Source organism: Pogona vitticeps, chromosome 1 (genome assembly GCF_051106095.1).
Source record: "Pogona vitticeps strain Pit_001003342236 chromosome 1, PviZW2.1, whole genome shotgun sequence".
Lineage (NCBI taxonomy): Eukaryota > Metazoa > Chordata > Lepidosauria > Squamata > Agamidae > Pogona > Pogona vitticeps.
Window position 1 is genome coordinate 353,584,254 of NC_135783.1, and position 14,590 is coordinate 353,598,843.

The 14,590-nt window shown below is 52.3% G+C and overlaps 1 protein-coding gene across 2 annotated transcripts in view; it reads right to left on the minus strand.

Moving 5' to 3' along the window:
• Positions 1–1,367: 1,367 nt before the first annotated feature.
• ATL1 (atlastin GTPase 1) overlaps positions 1,368–14,590 on the minus strand; it is a 37,535-nt gene continuing 24,312 nt past the window's right edge. The window contains exons 8-14 of one of the 2 annotated variants that reach the window (XM_072986915.2): positions 13,196–13,334; positions 10,955–11,082; positions 10,007–10,063; positions 6,103–6,174; positions 4,725–5,156; positions 3,555–3,569; positions 1,368–2,296 (exon numbers count right to left, since the gene is read on the minus strand). In XM_072986915.2, the coding sequence (XP_072843016.2) occupies positions 2,183–2,296; positions 3,555–3,569; positions 4,725–5,156; positions 6,103–6,174; positions 10,007–10,063; positions 10,955–11,082; positions 13,196–13,334 (957 nt within the window). In that variant the 3' untranslated portion in view covers positions 1,368–2,182. The remainder of the gene's footprint in view (positions 2,297–3,554; positions 3,570–4,724; positions 5,157–6,102; positions 6,175–10,006; positions 10,064–10,954; positions 11,083–13,195; positions 13,335–14,590) is intronic. The other variant, XM_072986914.2, reaches the window with a different exon arrangement.

A 14,590-nucleotide genomic window follows, 5' to 3' on the forward strand; every position in this document is an offset into this window, starting at 1 on the left:
GTGCCCGTGTGGACGTGGAAGAGAAGAAAAATTATTTGGGCTGGGGAGTGTTTTTCTTTTCAACTAACCCTCTGTGGTGGGGAGAAGCAACGTTTTGTTTTCCAGATGACGAGAATGGTCCTTGTGAGCATGGTCCTGGCCTGCACAGCAGCATCCTTTAAGACGCCCTCATACCCCTAATATAGGGCCCTGCAGATCTTTTTCAGGTGAGGTGAAAGGGAAGCCAGGCCATTCTCGATTTGCAGGAGCGCGGCAGTGCTTGCTCAAGGCAAGATGGAAAACAGCCACATGGACCTTTCCTTAAAAGCCTTGTGAAAGTTAGCTCTGTCCTGGACTCAAGACACTTAATAAACAGCTGCCTTAATTTGATTGTTTGGTGTCAGGCAGGAAGGACAATGCACAGGCTTAGGGGGGAAGTGCAGCTGAAGCGACATGTCAAGGGTGCCGTCAAGTTCTGGGTTAAGAAGCAGCTGGAAGGCTGAGCGGCTCAACTCAGTCATTGTGGAATGAGTCTTGTTATGATCCTCTACCAGCAAAGATCTGTTTGCCTCTGCGGTATCCCCGTCACAGTTCAAAATGTTGTTTATGGGTACTCCTTAAGAGGCATTTTCATAACCTCTTATGCCCTGCAAGTCTCAGCAGTTTTCCGGTTTGTTTTAATTTGTGAGGGAAAGCCAGCTGGGAAGGAACAAGGACCAGATCCTCACACGGTGTGGTCCTCTTCGCGGAGGGAGGGTTGAGTGAGCTCCGCCTTCGGAATCAGGATAAGAAAAGCTGGGGCAGGATCTGGCTAGGCGCGCTGGGGCAAGTTAAAAGAATTTTATCTTCTCATCCTGAGGCTGTTTTTTTCTTACAGAATGAAGGACTATTGATACCTCTTTGTCCAAGGAGAACTAAGACTAAGAGTGTACTACGTGTATGCTTTTCTCAAAGCTAGATGTAAATACTTCCTGGAGAAGCAGCTGTGCTCCTGGAAGCAGCTGGATGGGGTGGAATTTCCAAAACGAAGTGTTGTAATCAAGGCATGAGCTGAGAAGGAACTATTTCGGTCAACCCAAGGATTGTGAGCCTTTTCTTGAACCTCAGCCCGCCCTCTGCCACATGTGCTCAGCTCTTCACGAAATCGAGAAGATTCAATAGCAGCTTGTAACAGCCTTGAAAACAACAGACCCTTATCGCCACTTCCCCGTGCCTTTTGAACAGCCTCAGTGCCGTTTGTGGGGCTATCGTGGCAGCTGTTGAGCGGAGGAGCACAACCGGAGAGCTGCCAGCAGCAAAGGACGGCTGGATCCTGCCCATAGTATAGAGGTGGGCAGGAATGTTTTATGGGCGCAACTGGAAAGGAATAAAAGAGAGAAAGGAGCTAATTGTCTTAGGAACCAAACTTTTAATTGACAATAAAATAATAAAAACTAGGCACACTTCTTTATGCACTAAACAAAAATATATATACTGTGAAACTCTCAAATACATGTACAAAAAAAGAGAGGAACTTTTCCATCTTTTTAACATACCAGAGCAAAAGAAATATTCCTTGCAGCTTCAGCGAAGGCAATCCTTTAAAGTGAGTAAATTGTCATTCACAGCTGGCAGGAGAAAAGTGTGTGTGTGTTAACTCAAAAATTGTGCGCAAATTGGAGAGGTTGGTCCCTCTTGAACCACAAAGTGAGTGCTTTCTGCTGAGGAAGCCTGCAGTCCTATAAACAGCTGGGGGGGGGGGACTTGGACCCAAAGAAGTCCAGCTGGGGCAGAGGGCAGGGAGGGTGGCTAGCAGCTGCCTTGGCCAGGTGCTCAGTTTTTGGGTGGCTGGACCCTGTCCTTAGAAGGAGGAGAAGCCCTTTGTCCAAACAGTGGCCACCGCTTTCTCTGGCTCTAAGCCTCCATCCCGAAACTAAGCAAGAGGATTTGAGGGGGAACCACGGTGTCTTGCGGCAAAATTTAAGTCAGTGCGTTATAAAGAAAAACGACAGCCATGCTGACTGGTCCCCCACCCCTTTTTCAAGCAGGGCACGGTCCAAATTAAAGCAGCCACACTTAAGCCATTGGTACGAGTGAATGGGTTATCAGCTTCCTCCGTCTTCCACTCTGAAGAATGTCAGAGGCTTATGTAAGGGGATGCAAAAATAATTAACATGTTTTAACGACAATGTGTTTTCATGCACCTCTCCGGAAAGCACCTGCGTTACATGGCCTTTTTTTCTGCGCCATCCGTGGGTTCTGTCTTCTGTGCTGCGGGGAATGCGTGATGGTACAGGTGTCGGTGGGTGGCCGCCGCGCTGTAAAGTTTGTACAAAGCCTGGGGACGGAAGCACAGCACTTAGAACGAGAGAAAAGAAATAATGTTCGTCCTCCCGAGATTCCTACAAGGCGACTCTCTCTAGATTTCATGGTCACGGAGGCTACCCTCTCCTCCTAACGGAGGAGCTGCAGGGAGGAACAGCTGGATAGCTCAGTGCTTGGGAGCTCCGTTCCCCCACTGGGCCTCCTTGCGTGTAGCTGGCCTCAAGGATCTGTAGGGTCCCTTCTAGCCCTGCAGTTCTAAGAGGAGGATCAAGGCCTCGCCTTGGCCGCCATGCAAATCTGTGTTTCAAACTCACTGTGCAACCCAGGAACAGCCCTGCAGTCCGGAAGGTCTGACCCAGCTGTGCCTGTGAGCGCCTGCATCTGGGCTCTACAGGGAGTCTATTCAGCAAACATATCCCTTTTAAACCCTGTGCTCTGCAGCGTGCTCCATCAGAGGGAACGGCTTTCCGAGACTCTTTAGAGCAACGCCCTGGATCCATTTCAGTCTGGCCTCAGGCCACGCTACAGTACGGAAACGGTATGGGTCGTCCTGTATGATGACCTCTTAAGAGAGGCTGATGGGCAAAATGTCTTTCTTGGTTCTCGATATCTCAGCCGCCATCGACCACGGTATCCTGGGGTGGCTCTCCGAACTAGGAATTGGTGGTCTGGCGTTAGCCTGGCTCCGATCCTTCTTGGAGGACCACCCCCAGAGAGTGCAGCTTGGGGAGTGTGTATCAGCTCCGTGGAATCTCAGATGTGAGGTCCCACAGGGCTCAATCATCTCCCCAGTGCTGTTCAACATCTACATGAGGCCACTGGATCAGGTCATCAGGGGGTGTGGGGCCTCTACATCTCTTTTTTTCCTACAACAAATGCAATGCCATGGGGGCTGCAGTACCATGGCCCAGGAAGAGCCGCTCCAGCGGAAGCAGAGCCAAGCAGCCCCTCGAGACGTCTTCCACGTTGCAGCCTGCCTGGTGGGGGGGCATGAGAGAGGGGCCTCCAAACCCCAGGAGTGTCGGGCTGGTCACTTTGCCGGCAGCCAGAGGCACACCGTTTCTACTAAGCCTGGCGGTCTCGGGACGAAGCAAGCCAACAGACAGGGCAGGCAGGGCCTGCGCATGGCCAGCCACCCTCGGAGCAATGTGTGGCAGAAGCACAAGGGGGGGGGAAGCCAGTGGAGCACCACAGGTACACACATGCAGACACTCGCACCAGGGCACTGGGAGCAAGAAGCGCTACTTCTACAAAACCACAGAGCGGCTTACCTCATTTGTGTTTCCCTGCGGAAAAGGCGGTTGCAGCAAAACAAAACAGAACAAGGTGAGAAAAAGACACGTTCGGCCGCGGACTCGAGTTTTCCCTTTCGTTCACTCTGACAGGGTGCCTCCTGTCGCCCAACCTACGGCCTCCACCCACCCACCTGGATTTGAGCCCTTAAGGATATGGGTCAGGCCAGAGGGCCATCGACTCTAGAATCCCATTCCCACGGCTGGTCAAATCCCGCTGTCTTTTCAAATATGGGCAGCTGGGCTGTAGAGCTGCATTAATTCAAGGTAGACTGCTCCTGAACATGAGGCTCCAGGAAGTTCTCTTTGATACCGAATTTGATCCTTGTCCACTGAGCCCTGTATTGTCAACTCTGATGCACAGCCTTGAATTTCTAGGACGGGAGATCCTTCCAGGGTCTAGCCAAGGGGGCTGCTAGGCCACCCTGCACCCACCCACTGAGCCACCAGTCATTCTCAGAAGATTTAGCCACTGACTCCCCAATGGAGGAGTCCCCCCCCCAGCTAAAACTATACTTGTGGCCACAGCACCTTGGAAGACAGAGATGGGGCTTCCTGCTGTGTCAAGTCAAGCACCCCTTCTTGCCCACCCCTTTCCTCCCGGTGAGCTGGATGTTCCTGACCAAGGGTGGGGCCCAGGGTCCAAATTGCTTCACGGAAGCTGCCCCAAAGGCGTAGCCATGAGCACTGATGGCCACAAGGCCAGTCCGAAAACGCCAGTGTTTTCTAAACATTCGGTGCACTTCCAACAAGGAGGAAAGCGTCCGGAGCGGAGTTCCTCCTTTTAGAAATGGGGAAAAGCCCCATGATTGCGGGGAAACTGCCCAACGGTGGTGGTGTCAAGAAGAAGGGGGTGCAACCTCCGAGGCCCGGATTGGGGGGGAACCTCCAGCCCCGACCCTTAGAGGACCCCAACTTTCAAGGACAAGGAGATTAAAAAACCGTTTGCGTTGACTCTCCTTCTCCAACCTGGTCCTGCTTTTTAGGGAGGACCGTGGGGGGGTGGGGCTCCCCGTCACAGCCCGCTTTGGCTCTCCTTTCCCGCTGTCCTGAAACACCCCCCAAAAAAACTCTGCTCCCTTCCCGACCCAGAGGGACAAGACAAGGCCGTTGAGGCTGGAGGGGGCTGAAGTGGGGGGCCTCTCTCACCTGGTCCCAGAGGGCGGCGGCCACCTGGTCGATGACGGCCCCCAGCTCCCGGTACTCTCCCGAGTACCGAATGTAGGCCCAGGTGCAGAGGGTGATGAGGGTCAGCCCCATGATCATGTTGCAGAGGCTGGCCACAATGTCCAGCCCGACGAAGCCGGTCACGCCCGCGATGACGTAGGTGATGAAGATCACCACGAAGAGGGTGGCCGGGGTGCGGGCCGCGTGGAAGATGTTCTTGCTGTCGTTGTGCTTGATGTACTGAACGTAGAGCTCGTCGATCTCGGCCTCCAGTTGCTGGAGGTACCGCCGGCTGAACTCCTCGCCGCCCATCTTCTTCACGCTGCGGAACTGCTTCACCGCCTCCTCCTTGAGCTCCAGGTGTCTGTTCTGGAGGTCGCTGGGGGCCAGGAAGGGCTTGTCGCCCCCGCACACCTGGGGACGGGTTTGAAGGGGGGGTCAAGGGAGGATGAACGGCACAGAAGAGATTCTCTCATCGTCTGGCTGGCCGGCGCTGCCCTTCCAAGCCAGATCCGTTGGAGAACGGCTTTAACCGTCCCGGCTACATCCTTGGACCGGCCATTTGGGGAGAGATGGAGATCCCTCTGTGGAGGCCTGGGAGCATCTCAGCCGTCCCCACAGCAGCTGGGTGAAAAAGGGAAGCTCCCCCAGCTGTCATACGAAGCGTTTGAGGGTCGTTTGGTCTTGAACGGGCCATCAGGAACCATTAGCTTTACAAAACACCCACTCTTGGTTTGCTGTTGAATTTTCCTAAAGGGGAGGGCTACCGTGACCAGCCCCTGAAACCTTCAAATTTAACACCAGGCCACGGAGGAATCAGTGGCCAGAGAGGGAAGGGGGGGGTCTGGGCAGGATTGCAGAGGACAAAAGATGGATGATCCGTGGCCTTGAAATCTCCCCTCCTAGGCTTGCGAGGGGCAGAAACAAATGGCACAGAACAGATCCACGTCAATCTGCATCACACATGGAGGGAAAGGCCGTATTTTCAGCAGGGGGGGCTGAGTTGGAGGCACACAACGCAGAGATCTAAAACAGGTCAACTCAGCTCCCTCCGAGCACCCCAATGCCCACAATCCACTGGCTGTGCTGGCCGGGGGATTCTGGAAGCCGTAGTCCCCAAGCACGCTCCTCCCAATCTCTGGCACACACCAGTATTTCCAAAGCACCTACTCCGCAGAGATCCACTCAACGCCCCATCAGGGGGTGACCGGTTTGACCCACTTCACCCGAACCCTTTCCAAGACCTTTAGGAGGTCCTGTCGCTCATCAGGAGGCTTCCTGCCGCCCGGGGGGGGGGGGGCTCGTTGACGGGAGTCCTTTTAGATTGCGGGGGAAGGGAGGGGAGCCCCAGGGGAGTTACCTCTTCCATCCTTTTGTTATACGTATCCTTCGCCGTGGCAACGGCGGCCAGGTTGTTGGCTTCGGCGGTCGCCTGGAGCGAGGAAGGAAAAGAAAAAAGGGAAACACACCATTAGTTTTGCTGTCTCCCCCCCCCCCCCCAGGGTTACCAGGTGGCCCTTGCTTCCCTCCGGCAACCGCTCTCCCCATGAATCAAGGAACCGGCAGGGCACATCGGTTAGCGTGCCAGGCGGGGGCCTTCGGAGGGTCTAGTCCCCGGCTGGACCACGACATTCCCTGGGTCAACCGTGGGGCTGGCCACTTGTCCTCTCTCAGCCTGGCTGACCTGGGCAGGCCGCTGGGAGGAGAAATCAGGGATGCTGAGAAAACCCCAGATGCAGCACACAGAGGGCGGGGGGGGGGGGAAGGGGAGAGATTCTTCCTCCTTAGCATCCTCATGGGGTTCAGGCCTGTGGAGCTGCCCCCCAGGGGGTTGCACCCCAGGCCCAGAAAGTGGGAGGATGGGGGAGGACGGGTTACGCCGCTCGGAATTTCTGCCTGAGGCTCGTGACCCAACCTAGAGCAACGGAAAGGCATGCGCTGACTTGTGAACTCTAAGCCAGGATGGGCAACGAGTAGCCCACAAACCTGATGCAACTTCTCCCACAGCACTAGTGTGGCCCATGGGACACTGGACCCCCCCAAGTAGCTACACACAGACCCCCCAAATGTTTTTAATGTACCTCTGGGACACCTGGGGAGGGGGAAGAGGAATCCCACTCTGCCAATTTAATGAAAGGGTTTAAAATAATAAATTTTTGCCACTAGAGGGCGGAAGGGGGCTTCTTTGGTTCAAAAAAAAGTTGTAAGACAATTGGGTGGGGGTGGGACAAAGACCGGTGCAAATCGGACTGGATGTCAATCATCTCCAGAGGCTGTGCCCTCCGCCACCTGCTTCAGGTCCCACCAAAACACCCCATCCAAGAATTTATGCCATGATCAGGACAATGAAATAATTCGAACTCAACACAAGAACAGCTGCCGCTCAGCCAGCAGGGGCAGACATCCCACAGGTTCAGCAGCAAACAGACAAAGACAAACATCTTTGCCTCTTGGTGCAGGCTTAATATCACCTCTGGGACAAGCAAAAAGGCCTTTCTCGTTTGCTTCGTGACTGTCAGCCCAAGAGAGGGTTTCAAAACAGATGGTCGTGCTCGGTTGTTTTTAGCATTGATTTTATAGACCATTTTTTAATACTAGACTTGTTTAATTCTTTTTAAACATCACTGCTTTTCAGTATTAAACACTGTCTTTTCATTGCTGTCAGCTGCATTGGTACTGATTTCAAGGAGAAAGGCGGGGTAAAATATATATTTTAAATAAATAAATACCCAGCTACTCAATGTGGCCGTTTGGCCTCCCGCAGAGCAGCAGTGATGAAAATGGACTCCTGTTTCCATTTTCCACTCATCCGCACTGGATCCTCTTTGCATGGTGCGCCCTGGTGAAACAGCCACACGGCCTCTCCGGCAGGAGCACAAGCCATTCCCAACGACAGTGGCTTTCTTCCTCACCAAGCATTATCCCCCAAATAATGGGGTTATAAGGAGGAAGAGGATGAGACGCTAGCAGAGACGATCCAGTTGCCACACTGCTTGGCTACACCTCAACTTTCCTACAACTTAGGTGTTCAGCTGATTTCCAGAAAAGAAGGGGCGACCAAGCCCAAAGGGAAGGGGCACAGACTTCGGTTCCCCTGCGGCTCTGTGGAGGGATGGGACTGGGGTAGATCATAGGCGAGCCGTGCCACACGGGAAGAGACCCAAAGAGAGAGGGAGCCGGTCCAGAAGGGACACCACGGGCTTTCCGTCTGCAAGACCTGAGCACGGCAGTTCATGACAAGGATCTTGTCCGTTCATAGAATCACGGCTTTGGAAGGGACCTATCAGGCCCATCAGGTCCAATCCTCTGCTCGATGCCACAATCAAAGCAGATCCAACAGCTGGTGGTCCGATTTTCATGGGTTCCACTGTCATACTACTCTTAACAGTTAAGAAGTTTTTTTCTGATACTCTGCCTGGAGAATATCAGGAAATCTGGCTTTCCTTTGAGCCCACAGTTGCACGTTCTGCACTCTGGGAGGACTGAGAACAGATCCTGCCCCTCCTCTGGAGGACAACCTTTCGAGTCTTTAAAAAGTCCTGTCCTATCCCCCCTCCATCTTTTTTCCCCCTCAAGGCTAAACAGGCCCACTTCTTCCAGCCTTTCCTCCTAAGGCTTGGCTTCCAGTCCCCTGATCCTCCTCGTCGCCCTCCTCCGAATTTGCTCCCGTTTGCTGGCATCCTTCTTGAAATGCAACATACTCTACGTGAGCCCTCACCAGCATCGAATAGAGAGGAACTAGTACCTTGCGGGATTTTGAGATTATACTTCTGTTCATGCATCCTAAAATAGCGTTTGCCTTTTAGGTTCGCCGGGTGGCTGTTAGGTTAAAAGCAGCCGAGTCCTCTTCCTCTCCCCTTACATTCCCCCCACGGAGGAGGCTTCGGTGAGGGGCCAGGGGCCTGGCCAGCCCTGTCAGCCGCAGACCTTCCTCGGCTGTGATGAAGGGCCCCGGGGCCGGCCCCTGGGGGGGGGGGGAGAGAGAAGGCTGCGGTGCCGACCTCTCCCAAAAGTGACCGTAGCCCCCTTAGAGGGGTGGAAGAGGAGGTCGGCCAGACCTGGTTGAGAGGGAAAGTGAACCGGATGCAGAGGAAATGAAGAGGGTGGGGGAGATAGAAGAACATGTGCAGGATTGGAATTCGAGACAGTCGAAGGGGAGGCAGGCTGTTCCAGGCCCCAAAACGCCCCACAGAACTGGAGGGAGAAAGGACCCTCATCCATCCTCTGAAAGAATATCATCCTACTCAGGCAACAGATTTAAACTAACATCCTTTAGTCCTTGACATACCTTAATTTCACTCAGAGCCTGGGGAAAGGGGGTCAGACTACAACACCCAGAATCCCCGGTCAGCATGTTCCCCTAGTTGATTCTGGAGCTGTAGCCCCCAAACCAGAGACTTTTTCCAAGCTCTGATGAAACTTGCATTTTAATCAGACCAGTATGTGTGGAATCCAGGCAGTTTAGCCAATCGTGCAGGAAAGCATCCAAAAATGTAAAAACAGAAAGGAAGTGATTCACTCCCTTAGCTGTCGCGGCTGGAAGAAAATGAAAACACAAACGAAAAAATATACAAAGATACTAAAAAACATGCAGATTTTTTTAGGGGGGGGAGAGGGTTTGACAGGAACTCCCAGAATTGTCATCCAAAACTGCAAATCTGCATGTGAACAGTATCTTTAGAAAAGGGACTGTTTTCCACAAGACCAAGATCATCCACACTTATATTCCCGATCACCACGTCAGGGTGCGAAAGCTGGACATCAGGAAAGCTGACGGGGAAAAAAGCGGATTCATTTGAAAGCTGGTGCGGGAGGAGATATCTGCCTTTGCAGAGACCCTGGGCAGGCAGAAGGAGAACCAAGCGGGTCCCAGATCCAGTCCAGCCTGTTGGCAAAAAGGATGGTACTGAGGCCGTCTGACTTTCTTATCTTAAGAAAGCAGGATTCTCTGGAAATGGCAATGATGATGGGAAAGGTGGAAGGCAGCAGGAAAAGAGGAAGACCCCAAGATGAGACAGACACTCCCTCAAGGAAGCCACCGGCTTGAGTCTGCAAGACCCGGGCAGAGCTGTTGAGGACGGTACATTTCGGAGATGGCTGGCTCACAGGATCGCCAGAAGTCAGAAGTGACTTGATGGTACATAACAACAACAACAAAAACGACAACGACAACGACAACGACAACGACAACGACAACGACAACAACAACAACAACAACAACAACAACATATTTCCAGGAGCTTCATGGGCAACAAATGAATTACCTGCAACATTGATTTGGGATGTGGCAGTTCTTCTCCTTGGTAGATCTTAATATAGGCCTACGAAGGGGTCGGGGGGGGGGGGAGAGAAAAGGACAAGAAGAGGCAACGTTGGTTGAGAACACAGAACTTGTTCCTCACCATGTCTTGGCAAGAAAAACCCACTCGCTGTGAAAATGCAATCTATAAACAAGGGTTATACAAGGCGAGATCAACAACTACATGAAAACTGTGAGGAGCCCACCCCCTGGGCTTGGCTGGGAGACAGCCATGGGCCCGGAGAAGAGGCATCTGGTTTGAGCGCAGAAACCTCTGGGCTGCAAGGTCAGAAGACCAGCCGTCATAAGATCAAATCTAAACGACGGAGGGAGCTCCCGTTGCTTGTCCCAGCTCCTGCCAACCTAGCGGTTCGAAAGCATGTAAATGCGAGTAGATAAATAGGGACCACCTCGGTGGGAAGGTCACGGCATTCCATGTCTAGTCACGCTGGCCGCGTGACCACAGAAACTGTCTTCGGACAAAATGCTGGCTTGGAGATGGGGATGAGCACCGCCCCCTAGAGTCGGACACGACTGGACTCAATGTCAAGGGGAACCTTTACCTTTACTTAGGTCTGAGCTGCAAGTCTTTTGCAACAAACCACAGAACACGGGAGAGCCATCCGTGGACAGAAGAGCTCCCAACGTCCATTTTAAAACCCTCAGCAACCGTTTTGTAAACGCAGGTGGTGCGGCCACTCGTCAGGGTTCACCTTAATCAGGCACTGTTGTGGTTTTTTTTTTCATTTTATGCTCTCCACGTCGGTGGCCCAGGATCTCTTTCCACCCGGCCTTCCCCATGGGTGGACTGATAATGGAGAAGCCGCTGCCCGAACGCTCTTACAAAGCTAGCTTCTGCCTCCGACCCCACAGTGGAGAAGGACCTTCTGCCCATGCTCAGGAAACAGCTCACCTTGAAATATTCCACAAGGCCTCGGCAGGTGATCTTATTCCCGTTGATCTCCTTGACCTCCAGGCTTTGGGGGCTGAGGAGCCAGGGAATCAGCACCTTCAGGTTACGGATGAAATCGTCATCAATTTCTGTGAGTAGAAGAAGGCAATCCGTGCATTTAAAAATGCTGTTCTTTTCATCGTGGCCTTTGTAGGCATCCATTGGGAACTCTTGAAAACAGGGCCCTTAAGAACACATTGCAACTGGTGGGTGCAGCCGGACAAAACCAGCCTTCACGAATCAGAGTAAAGAGCTACGTTGGATCAGACCACTCACTGAGGTTAAACTGCAGTCTATATCCGGAGATAGAAATTTAGAGATGTTCACATGCTTTGCCATTCCCCCCCCCCCGTCTTTTTCCGTGCAACATTAGTTAGGAATCTCAGAATGAGAAATGGGAAAGAAGCTGAAGTTTAACCTCAGAGATTCAAAAGTTGCTTACAAAAGCAAAGACCAACAACCACAACCCTATTTGATCCAGCATGCTGGTCACCATGTGGACCATCAGTTGCTGACCAGAGGCCTGTGCAAAGACCACAAGCAAGCTAAAACCATCGGGGGTGTTCTACCCTTGAATGAAGTGAACACGGCCTTCCTGTCAGCTAAGTCCTGATGCTTACACACACCAGTGTTACCGCAATTGTGAAAATCACAGCTGCAAACTGCCACTAATTGAGGAGTTGCTGCTTGCATTCCTTGCCACGCCCTAAGCCCCGGGTGTTGCCCATGACAGGGAGTACAAGCAGTGACTCATTAACTAGTAGCAATGTGCCACTCCAGTTTACGCCACTGCACTTTTGCTAGCCTTTTCAGTGAAGAGGATTCGAGCTTTTGATTCACAAAGATCAGAATCAATCTCTTGGACCGTATCGCTTTTGTATCTGTGCGTGCGTGCTGTACAATAACTAAAATTAGAAGAACGACTTTGACTATAATGAGGCAAAACATCCCTTTTTTTATGAAGTTTGTTTGGAGGTAAGGAAGCTGCCAAGAACCTCCAGGACTAGAGATGGGCACGAACCTCAGTTCAGAGCTTCGTGCTGGATCATCGGACTGGCACCACAGTTGTGCCACATGTTCCCTTCCCCCACGCTCTTGGCTAGATTCTCCACTCACCAGCTGGTATGCACTTCTCTTCTCCTCTTCAGCTATTTATCCAGTCCTGGCAGGAGCTTGTGCTTCCCTTCTCTGCCTCCTCCAGCAACCGCCCACTCAAAGAGGAGAAGCGCGCACTGGCCGGTGAGTGAAGGATCCAGCCGGGGGGATGGGGAAAAGGAACGTGTGGCGCCTCTGATGCCGTTCCAATGAGCTGGCACCAACCTACGAACCGAGGTCCGTGCCCATCTCCATCCAGAATCCAACCTTGCTGAGGTGCATAGAACCCATTTCCACCTTAGCCCTGCTCCAAGTTTGCCCAATGCCCACAGGTTCTAAGTCTGTCCAGAACAGGAGGACCAGAAATCTAAAAGTCAATCAAGGAATCCTCTCCCCGTCCTTATACATCTTCCGGTCTGGGTAGCTCAGTGAGATGGGGGCTGGCAGAGAAGCCAGGGATCAGGAATTTTGATTCCCTGCTGGGCCTCCTGGGAGAAAACTCAGGCTGTGCAGCCTTGGGACGCCCAGCACACTCCCAGAGCATCTCCGGAAAGAGGGAATGGAAAGCCACGTCCGAGTCCTCTCTACCTAGAAAAGCCACAGGAGGGCTCTCCGCAAGTTGACAGTGACCAGAGGGCATGTAGTTATAATTATTAAAAAATCATACATACATATTTCCTGCAAGGTTTTCCTCTGACGAGCTATTTCTGGTTTTTATTGAAATGTGCAAGTTGGGGTGGGTCATTTCCCCTTCTGCGGGACACCCTGTGCAGTGCTATCCATCATTTCTGGACCCGCCCAAAGAATTGAAAAGGTCCCTTCCAATTTCTCAGAGAAACCGGAGGGTCTAAAAGAAGATGGACACACGACTGCACCTCGTTTGAGAAAAGAACCACATACACCTTGGCAGCTTCATGTTCTGTGTGGTTTGGACAGCAGACGGCCTCGGGATGAGCCGCTGGATGGGGAAGCGAAGCTCACAAGATGCTCCCCTCCCCCCGGGACTGGACGTCGTCTTGAGGACCCACCAGGACGAAAAAAAGGAGAGGAACCACCTCGTGGTGGTTCAATGCGGCACGGCAGGCGCAAGGCGAAACCAGGACCAACCTTTGAGCTTCCCGTCGAAGTTGGGATTGGTGGCGACTTTCAAGCCCGGGTGAGGTAAAAGGAAGCAGGCGATGTTCGTGAAACAGGAATGGATGTGCTTTCGGACGTTCTGCAGCTCCTCGTGCTGGTTTCCCGAGACCTGAGAGGGAGCAGGAGATGAGCAGTCAAGGTTTTTCAGGGGAAGGGATCCGGGGGAAAAAATCAACAAAGGGCTTCAGTAAACTGGCCCCTCGTGGAGCGTTTCTGGGTGGGACAGATTCCAAGCCCCACCTCCGTGGATGGTTATCAAACACTACATATTGCATGGTCTCTGGATCCCTCTTGGGGCTGGTTCTGGTAAATACACTCTTGAAATAGATATAGATAGGTACCCATGGGGATGCGTGAATCAGTGGATACTGATCCTGTAGATACAGGGGTCCTACCGTATCCCATGGGAGAAGGAGACACCAGAGGGACAAAAAACAATCACACTAGGGACTGGAAGGCCAAACATGAGATGTCGTTTTGTTGTGGGCTGGAAAGTTAAATTTAAACATACAGAGACACAGAGTGAGTTCCCATGGCTAAGTGGGGATTTGAACCTCAGTCCTACTCAGATCCTCTCTCCACTACACCACACTGGCTCTCGAATAATAACAGACTGCCAAGTTGATTCTCTCTCTCTCTCTCTCTCTCTCTCTCTCTCTATCTATCTATCTATCTGTCTGTTTGGCTTTTACCCATCCCATCCAGATTTTATACGAATCTACTCTGGGCGTCTTACAGCCTGAGCAATATAAAACCAAGAATTAAAACAATATCCAAACAAAAAAGAGAGATGAGCAAAGTCAAGACGGTAAAACACCGGAAACTAAGTGATGGAAGGGGGGGGGAGGCCTGCCTGAAGAAGCAAGTCTTCAGCCTGTTCTTGAAAACACCCAGCGAGGGGGCCAGGCGGAGCTCCAGGGGGGCAAGACGTTCCGGAGGCGAGGGGCCACCTCTGCTGATCCTTGCAAGGGGTTTCTCAGGCACCCCAGGGTTGACAAGGGCTTTGCCCTTCCACGTTAACCGGACCCCCGTGCAGCCTGCCAAAGGCCCTACAGGCTGACCCTTCTCCTTGAAATCCGAGGGAGGGATCCAAACCCTCCATGAAGACAAGGGGTTTTGCTTCGGGAGTGATGTGTGCTGTTCCCCTTGGCTACATTTCCACTTCTCTTTGTGTTAAGCAGCAAAATATGTTTTGAAAAAGCCAGAGGCTAAATTCGATGACGTCCAATGTGCGTTTAAGCCACGCCACAGATACTGTCCGGCAATTTTTTGGGTGGGTGGGTGGGAACTGGCTTCTAATACAGCATGCAGATGATCTGCTCTGAGAATTTTTCGTCCCCAGTTGAAGAGGGGAAAGGGGAAAGC